The sequence below is a fragment of the Herpailurus yagouaroundi genome, unplaced genomic scaffold, assembly GCF_014898765.1.
Source record: "Herpailurus yagouaroundi ecotype Mexico unplaced genomic scaffold, PumYag 182, whole genome shotgun sequence".
NCBI classification, from domain to species: domain Eukaryota; kingdom Metazoa; phylum Chordata; class Mammalia; order Carnivora; family Felidae; genus Herpailurus; species Herpailurus yagouaroundi.
The window spans coordinates 4,398,321-4,421,200 of record NW_024412413.1 but is presented as its reverse complement, the minus strand read 5'-3'; the positions used below and the strand labels follow the sequence as shown (position 1 = coordinate 4,421,200).

The 22,880-nt window shown below is 54.9% G+C and overlaps 1 protein-coding gene across 6 annotated transcripts in view; it reads left to right on the top strand.

Annotated features, from left to right (window-relative positions):
* Positions 1 to 22,875, top strand: part of FAM118A (family with sequence similarity 118 member A) — a 29,072-nt gene extending 6,197 nt beyond the window's left edge. Inside the window, exons 1-9 of one of the 6 annotated variants that reach the window (XM_040490575.1) lie at positions 5,050 to 5,332; positions 8,376 to 8,431; positions 9,196 to 9,451; positions 12,462 to 12,650; positions 14,299 to 14,427; positions 15,710 to 15,995; positions 17,618 to 17,650; positions 18,446 to 18,529; positions 21,799 to 22,875. In XM_040490575.1, the coding sequence (XP_040346509.1) occupies positions 5,282 to 5,332; positions 8,376 to 8,431; positions 9,196 to 9,451; positions 12,462 to 12,650; positions 14,299 to 14,427; positions 15,710 to 15,995; positions 17,618 to 17,650; positions 18,446 to 18,529; positions 21,799 to 21,818 (1,104 nt within the window). In that variant the 5' untranslated portion in view covers positions 5,050 to 5,281 and the 3' untranslated portion in view covers positions 21,819 to 22,875. The other 5 variants (XM_040490573.1, XM_040490574.1, XM_040490576.1 and 2 more) reach the window with 5 other exon arrangements.
* Positions 22,876 to 22,880: the final 5 nt, after the last annotated feature.

Genomic DNA, 22,880 nt, shown 5'->3' with positions numbered 1-22,880 from the left:
AGGACTTACTTGGTGGGTGGAGAGGAGGGAGGGGGATTCTGGGGAGACCAGAAGGGGGGAACCCGGCAAGTTTGGCCGAGGGCGGGGTTTGAGGCAAAGAAAGGGGCGGGCGAGGGGGGTCAGGGTGAAAGTCCGGAGTCAGAGTCGAGGCCCGCTGAGGGGTTTAAGGAGGGAAGTGAGATGGTTTCTGTGTTTATGAACAGCCACTGGCTGCAGGGGGGTGGGAGTGGGTGTTGTCTGGAGGAAGCCGGGTCATGGGAGCACGTGAGAGAGGGGTCCTGGGCCGGGTGGTGACAATGGGGAACGTGGCTTGCTTCCTCAAGTCCAGAGCCTCTTTCCTGTCTGAGCCTACAGTTTTCTGCCCGGGAACTGACTTTGGAACTTACTAGTTCCTGGAGGAGAGGTTTTGTCCTTTTTTAACTTTAACTTTATTTATTTATTTTGAAAGAGACAGCGTGTGAGTGGAGGAGGGGCGGAGGGAGAGAGAGAGAGCGTCCCAAGCAGGCCCCATGCGGTCAGCACAGAGCCCGAGAGGGGCTCCATCCCACAAAACTGTGAGATCGGGACCTGAGCCGCAGTCAGCCGCTTAACCGGCTGAGCCACCCAGGCGGCCCTAGGCTGTGTTCTTTTAAGTGTTACCGCTTTTAATGTTTCCAGCAACGCTAGCAGACGGGAGATATTATTCCTCTTCTTACAGACGGCGGAGATAGAGACTCAGAGCGAGTAACTTAGCGTTAAGAAGGACCACCAGCACCTGGTTGCTTAACTTGGAAGGCCGGGCTCTCCCTGCTACACCCTACATGCTACATCCTACAGCCTGGAGCATCCCCTAGCCCAGAGAGGGAAGTCCTGGGAGGTGGTGTTGGATCCCCGGTCCGCCCTCCTTGCCCGTCCCTGCGGAGGTCGGCGGCGTAGACCAAACAAAACTGTTGTGAACTGCTCGTTTTGCCTGCCGCTGCCTCTGCTACCTCTTCGATCTTCCTCATAGTGGCCTCTTCTCTTAGCATTTCTGGAAAATGAGTCACGTAAGCAAGTGAAACTAGCGGTCAGTGAGACACCGTGGCTTGTTATTTGTGGAGATTTGGCGGTAAGAAGAGGTACGTCGGATGCAGTAAGTGCCTTAGATGGGGGTTTGGGGTCACGGTGGAGCAGGCGGTGCCCAGGGTAGTGCAGAGTTATGGGCCATGAGCCAGCGGTGAGTGTAGAGCGGGCCCCTGACTCTTGGGGGGGCCTTCACCAGGTCACTCCCTCTGAGTCTCCATTTCCGCTTCTCTAAGACGAGGGCATCTGGCATCCCGTACCTTTCGGATCCCTCCGTAATGTTGCATTTCACTAGAGGTGGACTTTCTAGAACATCTCTTCTTTTTGTTGGGTTGGAGACATGCTGGGGGTTCGGCCTGCCCTTGGCCTTGGCACTGGTGTGTCTTCACCATTATTGGCTTATCATGAAGTAGCACATCTGTTTGAGTTAATTCGACGTGTCTCATCTGATGATGGACAAACTCAAACAGCCAACACGTGATTAGTTAGCGGGGTGCCCGGCAAAATGTCAGGTATATTTGCTGTTCTGGACCACACTCATGTTAGGAGAAAACATCATGGTGACTGGCCTCTTCGAAGGGTTTAATGTCAGCCTTGGCCGGATGAGATGTAAGAGAAATAGCTATTTCAAGGGGTTATTGGGAGGATTAAGTGAGAAAATGCATGCAAAGTGCTTGGTACTTTCCCCTGAATCTCATACGGGAACAGAAAATGTCAGTAACAAATGTGGTTTTTGGACTAAACTGTGACTTTTATGTTTTTTATTGGTGGGGGGTTTTGTTGTTTTCTTTGTTTGGGAATTTTTGCCCAGTTTATGCCCAAGCAACTCCAGAGGCGTGGTTCATTTATAACTGGTAAAAATAAGCATTTTTTTTCCCCTGTCGTAATTGATTTTGACTGAACTTTAGAAAGCGATGGGTTAAGTGTCATGTGTTCAAATTAAGGTTCAAATTAAGTGTCATGTGTTCTGTAAAGGGATGGCTGGGATGAAGTTTAAGCTGCACTGTGGGCAAATTAGGGTGTGCTTGTGCTCCCGCCCTGGCACAGTGGTGTCTCGGAAATAAGCTGCCTAAGGCTGGGGGAGGTGAGCCGGCCGGTAGCGGCGCCCCCTTTCCGGTGGAGTGAGAACCTTTTCGGATGTTTGACTCACCTGGAGTTTTCATAATCCAACCGCTGGTGTGGCTGGTGGATTCCCAGGTGACAGACTTGGAAACTGAGGTGCAGAGAGCTCTCCCCAGAATCCCCCTCCCTCCTCTCCACCCACCAAGTAAGTCCTCCCTTCCTTCAGCCCTGCGCTGCATCACCACTTGCCTGGGGGTCAGACCCCCAGGTGACTCATTTGTGGTTAGAAGCCTGGCTGTCAGCAGTACTTGAAAGCTTGGGCTCTTCTTACCCGGTGACTTGTGCTTCTGTGCCCCCCGCCCCCAAGTCTGCGTGGGAAGCCAGGCTGCCGTGAAGAAGGCGGTTTGTGGGAGTCACGTCGGAGTAGGAGAGGACAGCGGTAACCACGGGTGTCCGTGCCGGGAGCTGTGGGAACTGCCGTGGGACGCTGCTAAGTGGGAAGTGCTCGCTTCGGGGCTCCCGGGCTTTCAGACCCGCCTTGGTGCAGCCAGAGTACAACAGGTGGCTTTTGGCCTCCTTGTAGGACATCCCGGTCTTTAGGAACCCACGCTGGTTCCACGGATTGCACTTGTCCTTTACAGTTGACCCCTGAACCACACGCGTTTGAACTCTGTGGGTCCATTTACCTGCAGCTTGTTTTCAGTAAATGTATTGGAACTTTTTTTTTAGAGTTGTGAGTCTGTGAGTTGAAAGAACACAGACAAGCCACATAGCCTAGAACTGTCACAGGAACTCAGAACAAGTTAGGTATGTCTGAATGCATAAAATATTTGTAGATACCAGTTTATTTGATCAGTTAACTACCATAAAGCACACACAGATCCATTAAAGAGTTAAAATTCATCAAAACTGGCAGACTGTGTGTGACTTCATTCTCCGTGGAGAGAAATGTCGACAGACGTAGAAATGCACTATTAAAACTGCATAAAATTACCTGTAGTCCTACTGTACTGTCAGTATTTTGTAGCCACCTCTGGTCGCTGTTGTGGTGGGTTCAAGTCCTGCCAGTATCTGCTTAAAATGCCACGGGCACCGATCTCCCCATGAGCATTTCATCTCTCTGTGTATTTTGTGTCTCGGTAAAAAGCACTCTCTTGTGGCTCTTGCTGTTGGTCGTTAAGTTTTGGGGGAGTCAAAAGTTCTACGCACATTTTCAACCATGTGGGGTGCTGGTGCCCCACCTGTTCAAGGGTGAGCTCCGTCCGAGTCTGTCTCCTGTGAGCAGCACATTTACACACCTCTCCGTGTTGGGTTACTTCTGTAACAGTGGTGGCTGTACCGTTGATAGAATGTTGTACAGAGGGCCGCCCTGTTGCCGGGCCTTTGTGGGAATCCAGTCATCTGTAGTCACGATGGCCGGTGTCACCCTTGGGCACACCTTCTGGGAGCATCTCATTCCGTCGCTCTCTGGATGGACTAGAGGTGAGGTGAAAGCCAACACGTGCGAACTCTGGCGGATGTTTGCAGTACCTCCTCCCCTGCTGTGTGAAGGGATTATGTTTTGAGTACCTGTCTCTTGCCTGTGATCAAGGGCTGTACGACTTGAGAGCTCTCCCCACTTCCCTGGGTCGCTCAAAACCCGTATAATTCACTTAAAGAAACGAAGGGGTTTGTCTAAGGACGTTTGTTGATCCCACAGACTAATTCATGGTTTGTGCTGTAATTTGTAATAGAAGGTAATTAGTTTCAGTTTAAGGTTTTTGTTGTGCTAATGCAATAAAGACCATCCTTGACAAACGTTTTCTCCCTCCGCCTCAGCACTCCAGATCCAAGCACTCATTGATCCGCTCTCTTGACGCTTTGGTCTCCTTCCTTTGCCGTCTCTGTGCTCTTCGTGGTGGTGGAAAACAGTGGTGGTGATGGGCGCTCCAAACTAGGGTCGGTTCTGCAGCTCAGCGTCTGGGCCTGCTCCGGCAGGTCGTTGGCTGGCCTCCCGGGCGTCACCCCTGCCCTTGTGCTGATCTGGCTGCTTGAGTGGCACTGAGTGGCCCCGGGTAGCCTCTTCTGTGTTGGGTCGGGGGTGGTGCTGGGTTGTCACATGGTGTACCTCAGCTCTCCCCTGGGGGCTGTTCACCCTCCCAGAAGGCTGGACTGCACTTGACAAGGCCCGAGTTCCAAGAGGGCTGGTTCCAGTGTCCAAGTGCCCCTCAAACTTTTGCTCGCTGCCTGTGTCCCATTGGTCAAAGAAGTCACATGATGATGAGGTCCAGAGTTAGTGAGGGGACCGTCCAAGGGCATGGTTATCAGGAAGCAGGATGGTAGGGGAAGGTCCTTAACAGTCTGGCACAGTGGGGTTAGGGAGTTGGGAGGGGGCCTTGTTTCGCTAGCCGTAATCACAAAGACCATGGTTGTAGTTTATTCTTTTTTGCGTTGGACTCCGTTTGATGAACATTTATTTCATGCTGGATGCTGGGGGTTCAAAGAACAGGACAGTCTCTGGTTACTCTAAAGCTAGTTCATAAACTGCATGATCTCAAATTAAAAAAATTTATTTTTAATGTTTTTATTCATTTTTGAGACAGAGAGAGACAGAGCATGAACGGGGGAGGGTCAGAGAGAAAGGGAGACACAGAATCCGAAGCAGGCTCCAGGCTCTGAGCTGTCAGCACAGAGCCCGACGCGGGGCTCGAACCCACGGACCATGAGATCATGACCTGAGCCGAAGTCGGACACTTAACCGACTGAGCCATCCAGGCGCCCCTCATGATCTCAAATTTTAAGCAGAAAACATCCTGTTAAGACTTTCAGTCGTGGTTTTAGAGAAAAAGGACGAGAACTGCTTATACAGATCTGTGCTGGGGCCTGATTCCACTTTCAGAAAATGCTGATAGGTCCTTGAAGAAAAAAAAAAAACGGGTTGCTCTGGGCCTGCACACTGGTGACGACATGGTCACCAAGGAAACCAAAAGATGCAGCTTCTAAAAGGTCTCTGAAGGCTTTTGTTACTGTTGTCTAGAATCTGATTGGCTTAGCAGAATGGTGTCGGGGATGGGAACCGACTGCCAGCGGCCTGCCCTGCGTCCTGCTGAAACTTCTAGGATCTGGCGCTAATGGCCTTGGAAATCTACTCGGCCCTTGGATTAAGAAGAAGGAGCGCTTTGGGGGTACTTTCTGGGTTATGGTGAGACTTGGCTCTGCTGAAGATTCTGCTGAAAGGACAGGAAATGAGGTAGTGTCTGTAGCGTGCAGTGTTCGAACGAACCGTAGATGTCTAAATATGGGCAGCTGTGTGGTTCATCTTCACGGTTCTTGGGTTGAGTTTTAATATAATTGAGTGCTTCCCCTGCTGGCTCCTTGGATTCTTAAAGGTGCACAGCAGTGTCTGTGTCTCAAGGCACATCTGGCCATTGCAGTTGGAGCCCGTGACTCGGTCTGAAGTGCCGTCTAAGGAGCTGGCTTCTGACCTTCATCGAGCTCAGGCAGAGAGAGGTTTGAGCACTTAATCCGGCAACAGACCGCGCGGCAGGGCAGGCTCTCATCTGTTATGTAAGCATTCAGCACTTGCCGGATGAGTTCCTTTGGCAGACTTTGAAATCACATAATTTCGGAGTTCCGTCGAGCCTTCCAAAGTTTAAATCGTTCATACTTTTTGACAGGTGTGTCAATGCAATTTTTAGATTTCCAGTTTGTAACTAAGGTCCTGCCTGTGTGGCGAATCACAAGCAGTTGAACAGAAGTTGGGAGAACGGCAGACAGGTGGAAGGAAGGTTTTTACCATGGAAACAGTTTGAGGCATTTCTGAAGTCTTTGGTTGACCAGTGACTGTTTAAGAAATATTCTAAAATGTTGCGTAGAGAAGGCCGAGGTGAAAGGCTCCTCCCCAGGAGTAACTATTTCAAAGCCGTGTGTGTTATTTTGGGGGGGAGGGTGGGAGGCAGCTGGATTGGTCAACCGATAAGCATCTCACGTTAACTTTTCTTTTTTTTTTTTTTTAATTTTTTTTAACGTTTATTTGAGACCGAGAGAGACAGAACATGAACGGGGGAGGGGCAGAGAGAGAGGGAGACACAGAGTCTGAAGCAGGCTCCAGGCTCTGAGCGGTCAGCACAGAGCCCGATGCGGGGCTTGAACTCACGGACTGTGAGATCATGACCTGAGCCGAAGTCGGACGCTTGACCGACTGAGCCACCCAGGCCCCCCTCACGTTAACTTTTCAAATATGATTGAGTAGGACCGAGCCTCAAGTTCCTTCCTGAAGCAGGAGGTTAAAGAGCTACCTCACTGGCAGGTCGGAGCCCGTGCTGTTTGACTCCACAGTTTGAACGTCCAAGCACGTTTCACGGGAGATAGCCTCGAACTTTCAAAACTTGGTTGGCAAGAATTCACGTTTTATAGTTGTTAAAACTGACGATTGGTGAATACTTATTGATATCTCAGGGCTGGGGTCCAGGGTTACTTAATATGGTGGAAAGTCCCAACATTTGTTACCTTCCTTAGAAAATATCTAGTAGGTTAAAAAAAAAAAAAAAAAAGATTTGACTTGATGGCTCTGATCGGAACTTTCTAGTGGGGAGGATGGAGGGAGGGGACGAGAGCCAGCCCGAACTTTGCCAGCCTTCCCCTTTGGGTAGATCTCAGGCCTCTGTGCAGGATTCCTCTTGCCTGTGGGCTGTGCTTTCTTAACATTCGAGTGAAGGTCACAGACACCATCCGTAGGTCGGTGGAAGCATTGAACCCCTTCCCTGGGGTGGGGCTGAGAGATGCCTCCACACCTGCACACGGGTGTATCTACGTTGTCAGGGCATATTCTTAGGATGCCATTTAGCTCTACAATCTAATGCTTATAGACCTATTAAGCCTTGTTTACTTACCCTGGGAAATTATTTTTGGTGACCTGATTCTAATTGAGATTAAAAGAAAAAAAGACTACACATGTAAAAAGGTGGTTTCCAGACAGTGCAGGTTAGGATATGACAAACCACGCTTTTCCATATTTGCTGACCACTTTTCTGAAAGGTAGTTTGTCAGTGCATGCTTAGATGTTTTACGGTGTTTATATTCTTTAACTCAGCAATTGTACTTCTCAGGAATGTCTCCTAAATAAATAATTCCAAGATAGATAAAAATCTTTGTGCACAAAGATGGTTGTCCAAGTGCTATAGTAATGTCCTGCCTTGGGATTTTAGAGAAAATAAATGATGGCATATTAATAAGGTAGAATTTTGTGTATGTAGCTATTACACTTCTAGTTCTGAATTAAAAAAAAATTTTTTTTAACGTTTATTTATTTTTGAGAGATAGACAGAGACAGAGTGTGAGCAGGGGAGAGGCAGAGGGAGAGGGAGACACAGAATCGAAGCAGGCTCCAGGCTCCGAGCTGTCAGCACAGAGCCCGAGGCGGGGCTCGAACTCACGAACTGTGAGATCGTGAGCTGAGCCAAAGTCAGACGCTTAACCGACTGAGCCACCCAGGCGCCCCTAGTTCTGAATCTTTTTAATAAGGAAAGGAAAATGCTTTTATTATAACGCATGGAAAAAAAGTAGGGTATGACCTTTGGACTCAAGTGATGGGAAAAATGTAAACCGTCTTGAGGGAAATGTACAGATGTTCCTAATAGTTCTTGCCCATAGGTAGCAGAGTAATGGGCTTTATAAACTTGATTTTTCTGTATATTTCCTTATTTACAGAAGTACTAGTTCTGGAATTGGGGGAAAGTGATTCTGTAAAATTCGTAGACTATGGAGATAGTTTGGCTGTAGAGACCTAGCTGGTTTAAGATGCTTGTTTTACGGAAGCTAAGAATCGACCTTTTACTTAGTTTGTATCTTTGGACTAGATTTCAGCCTGGCTGCAGGAGGGCTCCGCGCCCTGGAGGTGTCGTCCCCCTGGCTTTGCTCTGGTGGGCAACTTGCCACCCTTCCTCCGGTGACCAGTCGTTTGTGCGCGTGCCCACGGGAAGCCCTCTCACGGACCCACCGTGCCGTCTGCGCTGGGCACACGTTACTTTCCCTTCCCTTTCTGCCCAGAGTAGAGCTTCGGAGAGTCTGAATCTGAGCCTCCGCCTGGCCTGGTTGGCCACACGGACGTGGGAACGGTGGCTTGGGAAGCATTCTGGATGTATGTGTTTTGTATATGGCATTTTTTAGGTATTGTGATTTAACAAAGATCCAGGACCTTTGATTTGAATTCTAGCTTTCACTCTTCCAGAGTCTTAATGAGAGAACTTTGATCTGGGAAATAAAAGGCACGGCTGACTTAGTTTTCTCTCTAGGATTTACAGATGGATCCAGTGGAGAAGACCACAAACAGAAGTGAACAAAAATCCAGGTAAATAAAGTCAGCGACACCTTCATGCAGGTGTAGAGCACCTGTCACGGGTCTCCTGAGCTGGTGTTTAGCCCCCGCACAGGGAAAGTGGAAGGAGAACGTTGTGTCAGGAGGGATGCTCGGGCTGTGTAGCCGCCCTTTGCTTCAACATAAGAACTGTTCCAGAAGGCAGTTCTCTCTTTGCCTGAGCAAGTGACTGTAACCTGGTCTCCAGACCAAGCAACAAGGGAACCCGGGGTCACGTCGGAGACTGGGAGGAGACTGGGAGTGCCATGCTTCTCTGGCTCAGTGGACCGCGGGTTACGGGCATTAAGTGGTGTCGGGTTAAGGAGGTGTCAGCCTGCGGTGGGTCGCGATGGATAAGCGGCAGAAACCCGGTTTGGGCCGGGGACTTTCTTACGTGTCGCCGCCAGCAGGATCATTCTGTCATCGCGGTTGGTCTCTCCGAGCTCCCAGCAGCGTCAAAAGAGTTAAAATTGCCAGCGTGTTGTCCCCGTGTGTAGATGACTTAAATACGCGCTGCCCTCCAGGGGGACTCGTGACGACCAAGGCACAGCCGGCCCCAGCTCCTTTGTGGACGGAGGGCAGAGCGCGTGAGATAAACCCACAGCACAGCATGATGGGCGGGGCCTCTCTTCCAGCAGTGGCAAGTAGGGGGGTGACCGTGTTTGACCTGAGCCCCGCAGGTGTTCCTGGATGTCATGTTCCCTCTGACTGTGGTCCTTCCAGGGTGACTTTCGCGCTCTCTTTCCCTTGTTTTTAAGCAGAAAGTTTTTAAAAAGCCTCATCCGGAAGCAGCCCCAGGAGCTGCTCCTGGTCATCGGGACGGGCGTCAGCGCCGCGGTGGCCCCGGGAATCCGCGCCCTCTGCTCGTGGCGGAGCTGCATCGAGGCCGTCATCGAGGCCGCCGAGCAGCTCGAGGTGCTTCACCCCGGGGACGTCGCGGAGTTCCGCAGGAAGGTGATGAAGGACCGGGACCTGCTGGTCGTCGCCCACGACCTGATCCGGAAGATGTCGCCTGTAAGTCTGTTTCAGAGGGCCGCTTCGGGTCTCCCTGGGTCGCTTGCTTCTGGACGGGGCTGCAGAAGAGGGCGGAGCTGATGCGAACGCTTGCACGAGCCCGCGTCGCGTTCTGTTCTCGGCCGGGCCGGGCTGACGAGCCACCATGTTCGTGTCCTTTAGAACCTGAACCGTCCCTTCCGACAGCGGTGATGCGGGCGCACCGCGGGGCTCCTGAAAGAGCCCGTGCTGAGTGGAGCCGGGATACGAGACGTGGTGACTGGGGTGTCATGCCACACTGGGGACGAACCTTGGTTTCACGCCCATTTAGCAGACGGGTATCCTGGAGGTGTGGTTTTGGTTTAAGCAGGCCAGCCACGTAGCTTCGGAGGACAGGTGGTTCCCGAAAACATTTTAAGATGGGGGAAGCTAGAGCGTCTTTGTCCGCAGGGGGACGTGATCTGGTGGAGAGGAAGAGCGGTCCCCTCGAGTCGGGGGTGCCGGCGCAGGGCTGGGGGTCCGCCGTGAGGCAGCCGCCGTGGACAGGCAGGGACGCTGGGAAGCTACACGATGTGGAAGGGGCCAGGGGCGGGTTTCCTCTGGTTACTTCTGGGTTTATTAGAGCGCAGCCGTCACCGGAGCGTTGGGGGTCGGGGGGAGGGTGTTGGAGACGCTGCACAGAAAGCATGAGAGGGTGTCTGCAGGGTCATCGGGGAGACCGGGAGAGTTTAGGCCGCTGTGCCCCCAACTACTGACTTAATGTGGTCACATTTGTGTCCCCCACGTGGAAGTCCGGGCAGGCAGCCCCGGGACAGCATGCTGGTTTGCCAGGGCCGGGGCCCCCGGGCCTTGTTTTGTTCCTCTGCCAACATGTGCCTGTCCGGCAGGGCAGGAGGGGAGCGGGGAGGGCTCCCGCCTCACCCCTGCCTGACGTGGGAGCCGCATCTACCGCCTGTGTTCTCGTCGCGCCGGCCTGAGTCTCCAGCGTCTGGGAAGTGTTTCGGCTGGGCAGCTGTCCCGGGGGACGTGTTCTGTTGGCTCGGGGCAGCTGGGACGTGGGGCCAGGTCTGGCCCGCTGCCTGTTTTGTAAATGAAGTTGCCGGTGCCCAGCCACGCCGATCATTTGCGTATTGTCCACGGCTGCTCTCACGCTCAGGCGCAGGGTCAGGTAGTTGTCACAGAGAATGAGGCCCACAGAGCCTGAAGCAGTTGCTGTCTGGGTCTTTGCAGATGGGGTTGCTGAGACGGGGGGATGAGTCAGTGGACAGAGTAGTGTCGCGGGGCGGGTGGGGCGGGGCTGCGTGCGGTGAGAGGTGGTTCATTTGTTGAGAGGCCACGAGGCAGACACTTGGAGCTCCCGCACAGATGGAGCCTTCATCTACTCTTCTCTTTACTTCTGTGCGCTTTTTTAAACTTCGTAAGACAGGAGTTAAGGTGAGGCCAGCCGGAACGGTTGTGTTTCCCCAGCCACGGTCAGCAGGTTGAGAACAGGTATGGGGTAAGTGGCGAGTTTTTCCAAATTGCCAGGAAATCCTGGCAAAGGACGGGAGGGGCAGCGAGGTTGAAAGCTTGGTCAGGGGAGTAGTTGCGGTGATAGATCATGGAATGTAAGCTGCCTCCTGGGAGAAGGTGGGTGGCTGGGGGTGGGGGGGGGCGGGTCCACGGGACCCGATTCGGTGGTGGGCGGGTCCTGCTGGCTTCGGGGTGGCCCTGGGCACCGAGGTGCTGGCAGGGTGAGCAGGCGCGAGGGGAGGCCCGGCCAGAGGTTCTGAAAGGGCCAGGCTCTTGGTGGTGGTGAGGCTCAGGATGTGACAGCAGGCCGGTGGCGGAGATGGGACGCGGTGGAGGGAGGGAGGTGCTTCGAGGGTCAGCTGAGTGGCTGAAGGAACCGGCAGGAACTGGCCCAGAAGTACAGCTAGAGAGACTTGATGGGGAGCTGGGTCCACCCCTGTGCTCCCAGGGCCGGGCCAGTTTTCAGTGGCACCAGGAGGTGGACGCTCACAGAAGTAGGTGAACGTGTGGGAATTTACCGATGACGGGCCCATGGGAACAGGGGAAGGGTTTTTGGGGTCGAGGAAGGAGTCGAGAATGTCAGAAAAGGGGGTCGAGCGCCGTCCTGGGGTCTTGGGACCTGGGACCTGCACCGGGACAGAGGTGGCTTCTGATGGACAGAACTGAGGGCGGGCCGGCGCATGTCGTGTCGTGTGCGGTGGGGGTGGCCGGGAGGCTCAGCCTTCCCGAGTGCACGCTGCCGCCTGACCCCCGCACCCCCCTGGCTGCCCCCCAGCCCCACTCCCCCGCGGCCCCTCTCAGCAGGGCTCTTCAGAAGCTTGTGTGTGTTTGCGGCTCCCCCGCCCTCCTCTTCAGCCCGGGCTTTGCCCCCGTCGCTGCACGGAAGCGGCTCCGGTCAAGGCTGAAGGTGACCTTTGGTGCTCCATCCAGAGGCCGGATCTCCTTCCCGTCCCGTTGAATCACCCAGCAGCATGTGCCTTACTGTCCGCCGCCTAACTTTAAGATGCTGTGGCACCGAGAAAGAGAAAACCAGCACCTCTGCAGCTCCTCACAGGGAATCTGAAGTCCGCAAAGCCCCACATGATCTGGTGCCCGGTCACCTCACCTGCCCGCCCTTACCCGCCAGGGCCCCGGATCACCCTCGGACCCACCTTTGCTGTTGCTACCTCAGTGCCTTTGCGTCCGCTCTTCCCTCTGCTTGGGCCACTCCCAGAGGGTGTGTGCTCCAGTGTCCCCATTCCTAGTGCCCTTTGCCCCCAGCAGCGCCGTCCCCCCTTTTCTGCTTTACTTTCTCGTAACGTTGGCCACCATTGATGTACTGCTTATGTTTTGTACGTTGTCTCCCTCCTCCAGGGTTTTAGGAAACTCTATCAGGTCGGGATTTCCTTTCTTTCTGAAATCAGCAGCCAGAAAGAATGTTGCTGCCTAGGTGCTCAGTAGTTGCTGCGAGAGGATGTTTTGGTAACTCTGTTCCCCCTTTCTGTAGCGTACAGGTGACACCAAGCCCAACTTCTTCCAGGACTGCCTGATGGAGGTTTTCGACAACCTGGAACACCACATCCAGAACCCGCTGGTGTTGCAGTCCGTCCTCAGCCTGATGGACAGGGGCACGATGGTCCTCACCACCAACTACGACAACCTGCTGGAGATTTTCGGGCAGCAGCAGAGCAAGCCCATGGAGTCCCTGGACTTGAAGGACAAGACTAAGGTGCGGGCTGCAGGGTGGGGGGCGGGGGTGTCTTACCCCCTCCGCAGGCCGACCGAGCCTTCCCTTTCACGGCAGCACATTAGCGATCGCGACACCGGGAGGGCGACGACTTGTCTCACCTGCGCGTTTCCTCTGTGCCTTTGTCCCGCGCACGTGCGAGGGCTGCTCACATGTGTGTGTGTGCGTGGCAGGCCCTGTGGGAAGGAGGGCCAGTGGTTTGGGTAGCCCCTCCCCCTCGTTCTGGATTGGGTGATGCTGTGCGTGATGTTGTTATCTTGATATTTTTCCCTTAGTACCGTACTTGGAATGTTTCCTGATCACGAAGCTGTTTCTAAAAGCATGCTTACAAACGGCAGGGCGATGGGAGAACTGAACCAGAATTGCCATCCTTTCTCTGTTGTTATTAGCGTCTTTGCACAAGTACAAATAACACTACCGTGAAGATGTTTACACTGTGTGTCTTTCTGGTGACTTCTTTAGGGTAAAATCTCAGAAGAGCGGCAGGGTCAGAGGGCATGAGTATGTTAGACAGATGATGTGAATCACCAGGTTGCTTCCCGGAAGATAGCCAGTTCCTGCCCCCACCAGCTGCGTCAGAGAGCACGCGTGTCCCACATCTTGTCAACACGTGTCACCAAAAAACAAAACAAAACACATTTCTCCCGTTGAGGTGGAAATCGGTGAACAGTGTATGTTTCTGTTTCTCTTATCGCTAAGGTCGATCCTGGTTTCATTTTGTTGACTGTATTTCTTTTGTGAAATGTTTGTGTCTTTGTGTGTTTGCTTAAAGATGTTGTGTCATTACTAACGCCGCTGCTGGGTTATCCAGCTCATCCGCCCAGGAAGCCGAAGCGCGTAGAGATCGCGCCTTGACGTTGAGGGCTGCTCCTTGCGCCCTCCCCCGTGGAATGTGGCGAAAGCGTGTGCCGGCACAGTCCTCATGGTGGGGTCACGCCCTCCCCTGAGCTCTTTGTGACACGTGACGGAGCGCCTGCTTGCCGCACCCCAGCCACACAGTCCCATCTGCGAGGCTCTCTGGCTGCTGCTGTTGTAAATCGCGTCCCTGGAAATCCAGTGCAAAGGGCCTGTGGCAGAAGTGCCGGCCCACCTCCTGCCCGGTGCCCACAGAGCTGGGCTCCTGCGCCGTGTCTGGTGGTGCCAGGCCTGCCCGCCGATGTGACGGTGGCCCTGGCGTGAAGACAAAATGGAGTGTGTGTGATGTGCGGCTTTTCAGGGGCCTTGTTCTAGATCTTGAGGTGAAGTCAGTCCAGGGCTGTTTGATAAGTTATGGGTCCACACGTGTGCTTTTCTGGGCGTACAGACGACACGTCCACGGCAGTGACTAAAATAGAACGTGTCACTCAGAAGCGAAAGTCCCCTTCATCCCCCTCAAGGAACCGGTCTCGGCAGGTAGCTGGCATCTCACGTGCTGAAAGCCGTCTGTAAAGCAGTTCTGGGTCCGACAGGACTCAAGTGGCACAATAGCCCGGTTCCTCTTAGGCTTTAAAGGTGCGATTATAAAGTGAAGTATTTCTCTCGCTCTTTCCAAGGAACGGTTGAAACCCGCGAGTCCGGCGTAGATGTCTTCCTCTTCTGCCTCCTTTAAATAATAGCTTTCTCCCCTCTGTCCTGGCTTGCTGTCCCACAGGTCCTTCAGTGGGCGAGAGGGCACATCAAATACGGAGTTCTCCACATTCACGGCTTGTACACCGATCCCTGTGGGATGGTCCTGGATCCGTCGGGGTACAAAGATGTTACTCAAGACCCGGAAGTCATGGTACGGCCCCCCTTCCTCAGGCACTGCTTGCGCCCCTTGGGACTTGGTGGCCCGCTGGCTGCTTGCTGGCAGTCCGAGCGGGTTCCTGGCCTCCAGGCATATTCCTGCCCCTCTGTCCACACAGCTGGCGCTGTTCTCAGCTCTGTCTCCCGGGGCTGGCGCGTTGAACGGATGCCCGGTCCTCGTGCGGTGCGGCCCGGCCGCTCGGGGACGCAGGTGAATCTCTTCGGCGTGATCTGCGCCGGTTTTCTCTGGCCTCTTGTCCCGACCTCACGTGGTGCTTTTTTGCATTCTTTCAGGCCTCCCCTCTCCTTTCTCTGCTTGGCATTCTCTCTAGCTTTCAAAACCTTGTTTTACACTTCATTCCTTCCCTGTGAGGCTTTTTTGATATCCTGGACAGAACGAAGTGTGGGAAAGCTGCTTTTCAGCTTTCTATAAACTCTTTTAATTAGAGCGCTTACAAACCACAGTATTCTCACGGAGTCACCGGCAAGCTCGGGGTCGGGCGCCGTGGTCCTCGTGCCGATCCCGGCCCGGGGCTCAGGTGTGGCCAGACGGGTGGCCGGGCTGATGCCCCTCAGCTGCGTCGGTAATGCTGTGAGGACGTCTGGGTGGACACCGGACCTCCCCCTGGGGTGTTGGGCGTCTGAAGGGGCAACTTCCTGCCGCACGCCCGAGTGACCGCGCAGAGTCCTGATGGCCCCCTCTGGCCCGCTTCCTGGGGCCCCTGTCCTTGGTCTCCCCCCTCCTCAGCTCTCTGCTCTCACTCCCAGAAACCCAGTTCTGACCGCGGCACCCCTGTTACCGTCTGTGAGCCACGGAGACACGTTAATTCCAGACCGTCATACATAACAGTTCTGGACAGAAACAAATGGAACGTCCTTAGTTCCCGTTTCGAGAATTTAAAATTGTACTTAATTCCAGGAGATTTGACTGGAGGGACTGCACCACAAGGTGGGTGGTGGGTGGGCGTCAGACTCTCCTTACTTTAAGGCACATCTACGCTGGACGTCGACTGGGACCTGGATCTGTGACCCCGGCTTGGAGAGGAAGGGGCTCCCGCGGGTGCCGAGCAGGGAGTGTGTGCGCGGCTCGGGCCTCAGTTTGCTCACGCGCCACACCGCGTTGACGCGAACGGCTTTGCCTCTCACACTGGGGACGGTGTGGCTGGTCGGGACGGCCTGTTGCCAAGCGACATTCTAAAGGCGCAGGCACGCGGCCGGGCTGGGACCTCGCCGTCTTTCAGACGAGCGTCCCTGTCTCTCGGCTGGTTTCTCCGCAGGAGGTGCTCCAGAACCTGTACCGCACCAAGTCCTTCCTGTTCGTGGGCTGCGGAGAGACCCTGCGGGACCAGATATTCCAGGCTCTCTTCCTCTACTCGGTGCCCAACAAGGTGGAGCTGGAGCACTACATGCTGGTGCTCAAGGAGGACGAGGACCACTTCTTCAAGCATCAAGCGGACATGCTTCTGCACGGGATCAAAGTCGTGTCGTACGGGGACTGTTTTGACTATTTTCCCGGATACGTGCAGGACCTCGCCTCTCAGATCTGCAGGCAGCGCAGCCCAGGTACGGGCCGTTCCCCCTTCCGGGCGTAAAGTGAAGGGGTTCTTTCTGATTTTCCTTTCTTGGGGATAGAACGTACGTACCGCGAAACGAAGTGGAGATGTAGTTTTACACACCCTTACGTTGACCGGCCCTCCAGCCACGTTTTAAAAGGGTCCGTGTGTCCTTTACAAATCGGAGGCTGGGGCGAGTGGTCTGATGGTAACGTCTGCGAGCGGAGCCTTAGCGTTTAGCGCTGTGCGTGCAGGAGCCCCCGTGTACTCCTCTGTTTCCGATGGCCGGCTATGTCCCCGCCGAGGCCCTTAACCAGGAGAGCAAACTGCCCAGCCGGCCGCAGCCGTTGAGATGCTGAAACCCCAAAAAGTGCAGAGACCTCATTTATTCTCACCGTGTCGCTGCAGCTCACGACTTAGAACCGCAGAGACACGAGACGATTTCACGAAGACTTTTCTTTTCGCAAATAACATCTTTTCCCCGTTCTGCCGCGTGCAGCACACCCTCGTAGGTGATTCCTGGCCCGGCTGGGGGGGAGTTGTTGACCTGCCCAGGAAGGACCAGGGTAACTGAGCAGCTTTTAAGTGGGTCAGCCTGTCAGAAGGGCAGTTGATGGCTTGGAGGTCGGGGACGTCAAACACGGATGATGGTGGGCGTGGAGCAGTCTTTACTGGCTGCCATTTAATTGCAGCCAGAACCTCCCCCCACTCCCCCCGGGCAGGGGACTTGGGTCAACCACGTGGATGGCTGCACGTGGCCGCTGTGACCTGGAAGGCCAAGATTGCGGCCGACCGGATGCGTACATGGTCCCGACAGCTCCGTCTCTCCCCGCTCGTCCTAGCGGACAGTTGGCTTTACGTCGAGGGCAGTGGTCCGTGTCGTAGCCGGAGGAGCAGCGGGGACGGACTCTCACGGGGCCCCACCCGCCGTCAGCTTTACCTTCTCCACCTTCGTGTTCGGTCACAGGACCCGGGGCCACGAAACAGATGATTCGATAGATGGCGAGGCCAGCTCAGAGGCGAATCACTTGCCCGGTGAACGCCCAGAGATTTCGGAGCCGGAGGGGGATCCGGTGTGTCCCAGGCAGGCCCGCGCAGCCTCGTCCTGCCCCTCCCCACGGCCTCCCCCGCCTCCGCACGCACGGCTGCCCCGAGGACCGGGGCTCACGAAACCCGAGTGCCTTCCTGTCCCCGCTAGACCCCCTTCCATGACCCCGGGTGATCCGATGAGCTGTCAGGGCCAAAAGCTCTTTTGGACCCGGAATCTGTGACCGTGTCCTTCAGGACGTTTGTGCTTACCTTTGCGAATTCTCTCTCTTGACCGGAGAGGGTGGTGTCCTGGCGAGGACAGTCGTGACAGTGACCGCGGGTACCGTACCTTCCTCCCCGTGTGCCAGGCTGGCCCAGACGTGCCACACGTGGAGCCCCTCGGTCCTCACGGTAACCCAGGGAGGAGGCAAGGAGGGGCGCTCCCGGCCCGGGGCCCCACGGCACACTGGAGCTGGCGTTCAGGTCCCCTTGTCGCGCTGCCTCTCCGAGCAGCCCTTGCCGCCGTCCCTGCCGCTGCCCTGAGGATGAGGACCAATGGCACGTGACGTCTCGGTTCTGCTGACTCTCTTCTTTCTTCTCCAGATGCTGACCGAGTGGACAGCACCACGCCGTTGGGTAAACAGATCTTGATTTCTGCCAGCCCGTTCTTGCCTACATGTGCTGCTAGCTCGCTGCCACTGTTGCAGAATCACCAAGTGTTTATCGTAGTAAATACTTAGCCTGTATTGAAACGGCCCCCCCAGAGGTGATGGCCAGCCCCGCCCTCACGAGGGTCCCTGCCACAGCGCGGGGGTTAAAAACGCGTCCCCCCAGCAGGGAGGCGCAGCTCAAACACGGGTCATGTGCTGGCACCCGAGAATAATTTCCCGTCTTACAAGTGAGAGTTGCAGGGCGACCAGACGAGACTCCGTCTAAGGTGTAGCAGGCCTGGCCCGGCCCCCTCAGAAGTGTCCATCGCCAAGGTTCTGAGCTTTCAGATCAGTTTTTCTGCTTGCTGCTTGTTGGAAAGGTGCAGCTTCTCGCTGCCAGGCCCTCTCTGGCCGGTTACGAATTTGCAAGACAGAGCCGGGCCGGCTGGCGGCCAGTGTCCTCCTGTGGGCGGAACGGGCACCGGGCTGTGCACGGAGGTGGGCTGGTGGGGGAGAAGGGGCCGGTCTGTGCGGCCCTGGTGCCCCTGCCCGCCTGGCTCGGCCCCTCCGCTTTCCATTCCTGCCTCGTTTCCCTGTGAAAGGACGCCTTCGTTAGACCCTTTCCCACTTAAACGTGACTTTCCGATCCGTCCCTTTCTTTGGAAGAAAGCGCAACCCATGGGGCACGGCGGGGGTTATTTGGCTATTGTTTCAGTAAAATCCGATTTATTGGCCTTTGAAGGGTGGATTCTAAAACAGATTAAAAATTTTCACCTCACAGGTAACGCGTGTCAGGACTGCGCGAAGAGAAAGCTGGAAGGGAACGGGATTGAAGATTCAAAGAGGCCCCGACGGTCCGGTGCAGGTGTGCGTGCTCTCCGTGCAGCGGGCGCTTGGCCACACACAGCCGTTGGCGGCCCCTGTGTTTTGTCCGGTCATGAGGCCCCTTGCCGTGGGCGGGAGGGGGGAGGACACGTGTGTCCGTTGAAAGCGGCACGCGCTTGAGGAAGCGCACGGGAGGTCAGCCCAGGCTTCTCGCAGTGAGCGCTCTGTGCCGTCACACCCGCTTCGAGAAGCAGCATCGCTGGGAGCCTGTCCCCCCCCTCCCCCCACCCCCTCCCCCGCCGCACCCCGGCTGACCACCATCCTGCCTTCTGTCCCTCGGTCCGCAGGGAAAACCACTTCAGGTCATCTGTCTTTTGTTCCCCGTGTCACCGACAGGGAGTCACATAAACTGTTGATTTAAGCGGACAACGTCCGTGGCTCCGGGAGAGGAGACATGGCGCCCTCACGCCTGCCTCCAGGCGTCGGCGCATCACCTCTAGTTGCCCACATGCCGGCTCTGACTCCCGAACCGGCCCCTGCTGGTTGCCAAGGTCATAGCACGGATTGTGCCCTTCGGTCTGTCTATCGGCGGTAGAGTTTAAAAGGTGGAAAACAAAAGCGATTACTTTATTAAAACGACGCAAATGTTTTTTTTCTGGCCGAGCAGCCATCCCCGGTGCTGTGTTAATGGGACCAGTGTCAGCGGCGGGATGTTGTCAGTATTGAGGGCAAATGTGCTCTTTTGCTTGTTGCGTGTCGGTGCTTTTTATTTTTGAGGGATTTTCAGATTTCTCTTTGCCCTTGTCCAAAAAATAATGTTTTGCGGTATTTTTTTTTTTTTAAGTTTATTTATTTATTTTGAGAGAGAGACAGCCAGAGCCGGGGAAGGACAGAAAGACAGGGGGAGAGAGAGAATCCCAAGCAGGCTCCACAGTCAGCACAGAACCTGACGTGGGCCTCGAACTCACAAACTGTGAGATCATGACCTGAGCTGAAATCGAGAGTCAGACGCTTAAGCGATGGAGCCACCCGGGCGGCCCACGTTATTTTCCAATGGATCATCGTCTGTCATAGGGCCCCTCCCTTCCCGTGACATTCGGCCTTCTGCCCGGCTCTGGACTGTGCACACTTGCCTTGTGGGAGCTCTCTCGCTTCCTAGGCCACTGTTGCAAAGACCTGTCTTCCTGCCCCGGCTGTCTGGCCAGGACCTCCTCAGGGGGCGCTCACAGCCCCGTGGGGTGGGGGGGGACACCCCGGCCCTCGGGTGTCCTCATACTTCACTCACGGCCGGGGTGTGGGATTCTGCTGGGAAACCCACCGTCTCAAGGGTCCGTGTTTCCCGTTGGAGATGGTCTGTTGCCAACCCAGTTCTCAGTGGTTTGTAGGTGATCTGTTGCCTGCCTTTCTGGAAGCTTTCAGGATCTTCTTTTTCCTCCTGTTCAGAAATTTCACGAATTTAGGTGGAGCTCTTTTTTATACATGTTGCTCAATTTTTTTTTCCTGTGTCTCCAGCCCCAGGGATAATCTCTGGTTTCCCTGATTATGTCTTTCTGCTGTGTCCCCTTGTCCTCAAATTCATGCTGGCCGGGCCTCCTGGATTGCGTTCCGAGGTCCTGCATTTTCTCCGATGTCTTCCTGTTCATTTTGTGTTCAGCTCTTCAGAAACTTTCTGGGAGATTCTCAAAATCGTGTCCTAGTCTCTGGGTTCCGTTTTTATTTTGAGAGTACTACTGTTGATTTCTGGGAGCTCTTCTGTGTTCTGATTTACTCTCTTTCGTGGCATCTTTCCTCCCCTCCCCCCAAGACCGTGATCTTTTCAAATCTTGAGGGATACCAGAGGCTTCCCTGGTTGTCGGACTCCATTCCTGACAACATTGGGATTGAAGATTTTCAAATAACAGTTTGTTTATTTTTTTTTGCTTTACATAAGAAAACCGAAGCAAAGTGCTCCTAAACGTAATAATCCACTAAGAATTTCTAGGCCTATGAAGCAAGTAACTCATCAGTTTACCTATTTATTCGGCACCTAGAAGTTACCCCTCAGTGGGGCTGCCGTTAGAGTATCTTCCCCTTCTACATCGTGGGGAGCTTGTGCTGTCGAAGCGGCCTGGCACAGGTGCAAAGATTCACGGTGAATGCGGAGAACGCTTAGTGAAAGGAAGCAGTTTTATTTGATTTATTTATTAAATGTTTTTATTTATTTTGGAGACAGAGACAGAGCATGAGCAGGGGTGGGGTGGAAAGAAAGAGGGACACAGAATCCCAAGCAGGCTCCAGGCTCTGAGCTGTCAGCACAGAGCCCGACGCAGGGCTGGAACTCACAAGCTGTGAGATCATGACCTGAGCTGAAGTTGGGTGCTTAACTGACTGAGCCACCCAGGCGCCCCAAAATGAAGTAGTTTTAAAAGTGGGGCTCCGTGCAGAGTGTCATCACCGGAGTAGGGCTGGTGACAAGGGGAGACGGGAGGCTGTGTCCTCATTCATACCGGTTGGATGGACACCGAAGGGGCGGGCGTCCGGGTCCTTCGGCCGATTTTCTATAGCTTCAACACACTTCCCTGTAGAGAGAGGATGCCATTCCAGGAGCAGTTCCTCTGAAGTCTTTTGGCAAATATTTGGGTTGTGAATTTCGCTAGTGGGGACATTTATAACCAGACAGCGAGGGAAACGACGAAATTAGCGTTGACCTGTTTCCTCCAGGACAGGTGGTGGTTTGCGCTGGTCTGTCTCCTCCGTTTTCCTCCTGTCTGTCTGGGGCTCCTCCGTCGCCTGTGATACTTAAGAAGGCAGATCTTCTGGTCATTGTCTGCCGGTAGTGTTTCTGCTGCCACTGCCGCGCGCGTGTGCTTCTCCCGTCCAGGGCCTCCCCTGGGTGGCCGGCCGTGTGCCCGGTGGCCGGGCTCACCACCCGGCAGACTTCACGGGATCAGCGGACGGGCCCCGCGTGCCGGCACCCGCTGCTCCCCAGGCGGCCGTGAGTGATGCTCAGAGGAAGCCCTCCGGGTCCGCGCTTAGTGCGGTGGCCGTTCCCGTAGGCAGGCGGCGCGGACCCGCTGTTCCTCCGAGAAGGGAAAGGCGCCCGTTTCCACGGGTGGCGATACCCGTCGGTCTTTGCAAACCTAGCACGGTGATTTACTTTGTTCCCGATGGCGCGTACGGGTCACAACGCCGTTTGTAGACAGTGGCCGCTGTGTCAAAGTCTTCAGCGTGTGCAGAAAACCGAACGGTGTGGGACGCCGACGTCCCGTCGTGGAAGCTCCTCCGAGCTGAATCTTAACGTCTGGGTCTTTCTTTGTTTTGTCGCAACAGACGATGCCGGAGGGTCTTGAAATCTTTAAAACCGCCAAAACCTGCCACTTGAAGACCAGCCTTGTGTAACCGCAGTGCCGTAACCCAAGCAACGAGGAATGTTCAGAGAACTCCGCGTGGCATCTCTCGCTCCAAAACCATCCTACACCCCGGGAGAGCCGCGCGGGCGCCTCGGAGGCCGGCTGCAAGTTCCACCGTGTGGTTCGCGCGTTCGGGAGGTAGAGCCTCACACGGGCCCCGACGGACGGCTACCTCAGGGACCGGCGTGGTGGGAGGGAGACCGGACTCCTGGCTTCTGCCCGACGGGCCCCCTTCGTCAAGGTGGTTTTTCTAGTAAAAAGGGGAGGGTGAGGACTGTCCAAGCAACAGTAGTTGCCAAAGAGGAAAAAAAAAAAAAAAACACTTAAACTTACGATTTTTACGTGGAAACGTGTTACTGTAGAAAAAAATTCAAAGTACGGTGGTTGCGTTGTTCACTAGGAAAGAACGAGCGGGTGCTTGTTTGAGGCACCGAGCCTGCTGCTGTGAGAGTGGTCGGTGTTGAAGAGGAAAGGCCAGCTGAGTGGGGTCGCTTTGGAATTCCCTAATTTTGGTGACTTCGGCTCCAAGGAGCGGCAGGGCCCAACTGGCCGCGGAGCCCCGGGGCCCCAGGGCCTTTGCACGAGCGCAGCTCGGCGCTGCACAAGTCGGCGTTGTGACGGGCGCCTGAGAAATGACCAGTGGAGTGCGAGACCAAGTTTGCAGCTTTTAGTTAGAATAGAAATCCCACGTTTTCAGAGTCTTTATTCTATGGGGGAAGGTCCAGCCTTTCTGTTCTTATCTCTTAGAAGTGTCTCCCCAGGGCCCGTTTGGGGTTTGCCTGGAATGAGGTGGGCAGACCTTGTCAGGGGCGTTGGGGTTCACGCAGGCCGGAGAGCACCACGCTGGGGGCAGGGCTCACGCCCGATGGTGGCCATGGCGGTGACCCTGGGACCCTGCTTGGTTTCCTCCCAGAGGCTGCCTATTTTGGATGTGCTGTCCTTGCCAAATTACATGATGCTCCCCATTGATGGCGCTGGCCGGCCACCCGCCCCCCGGTACAG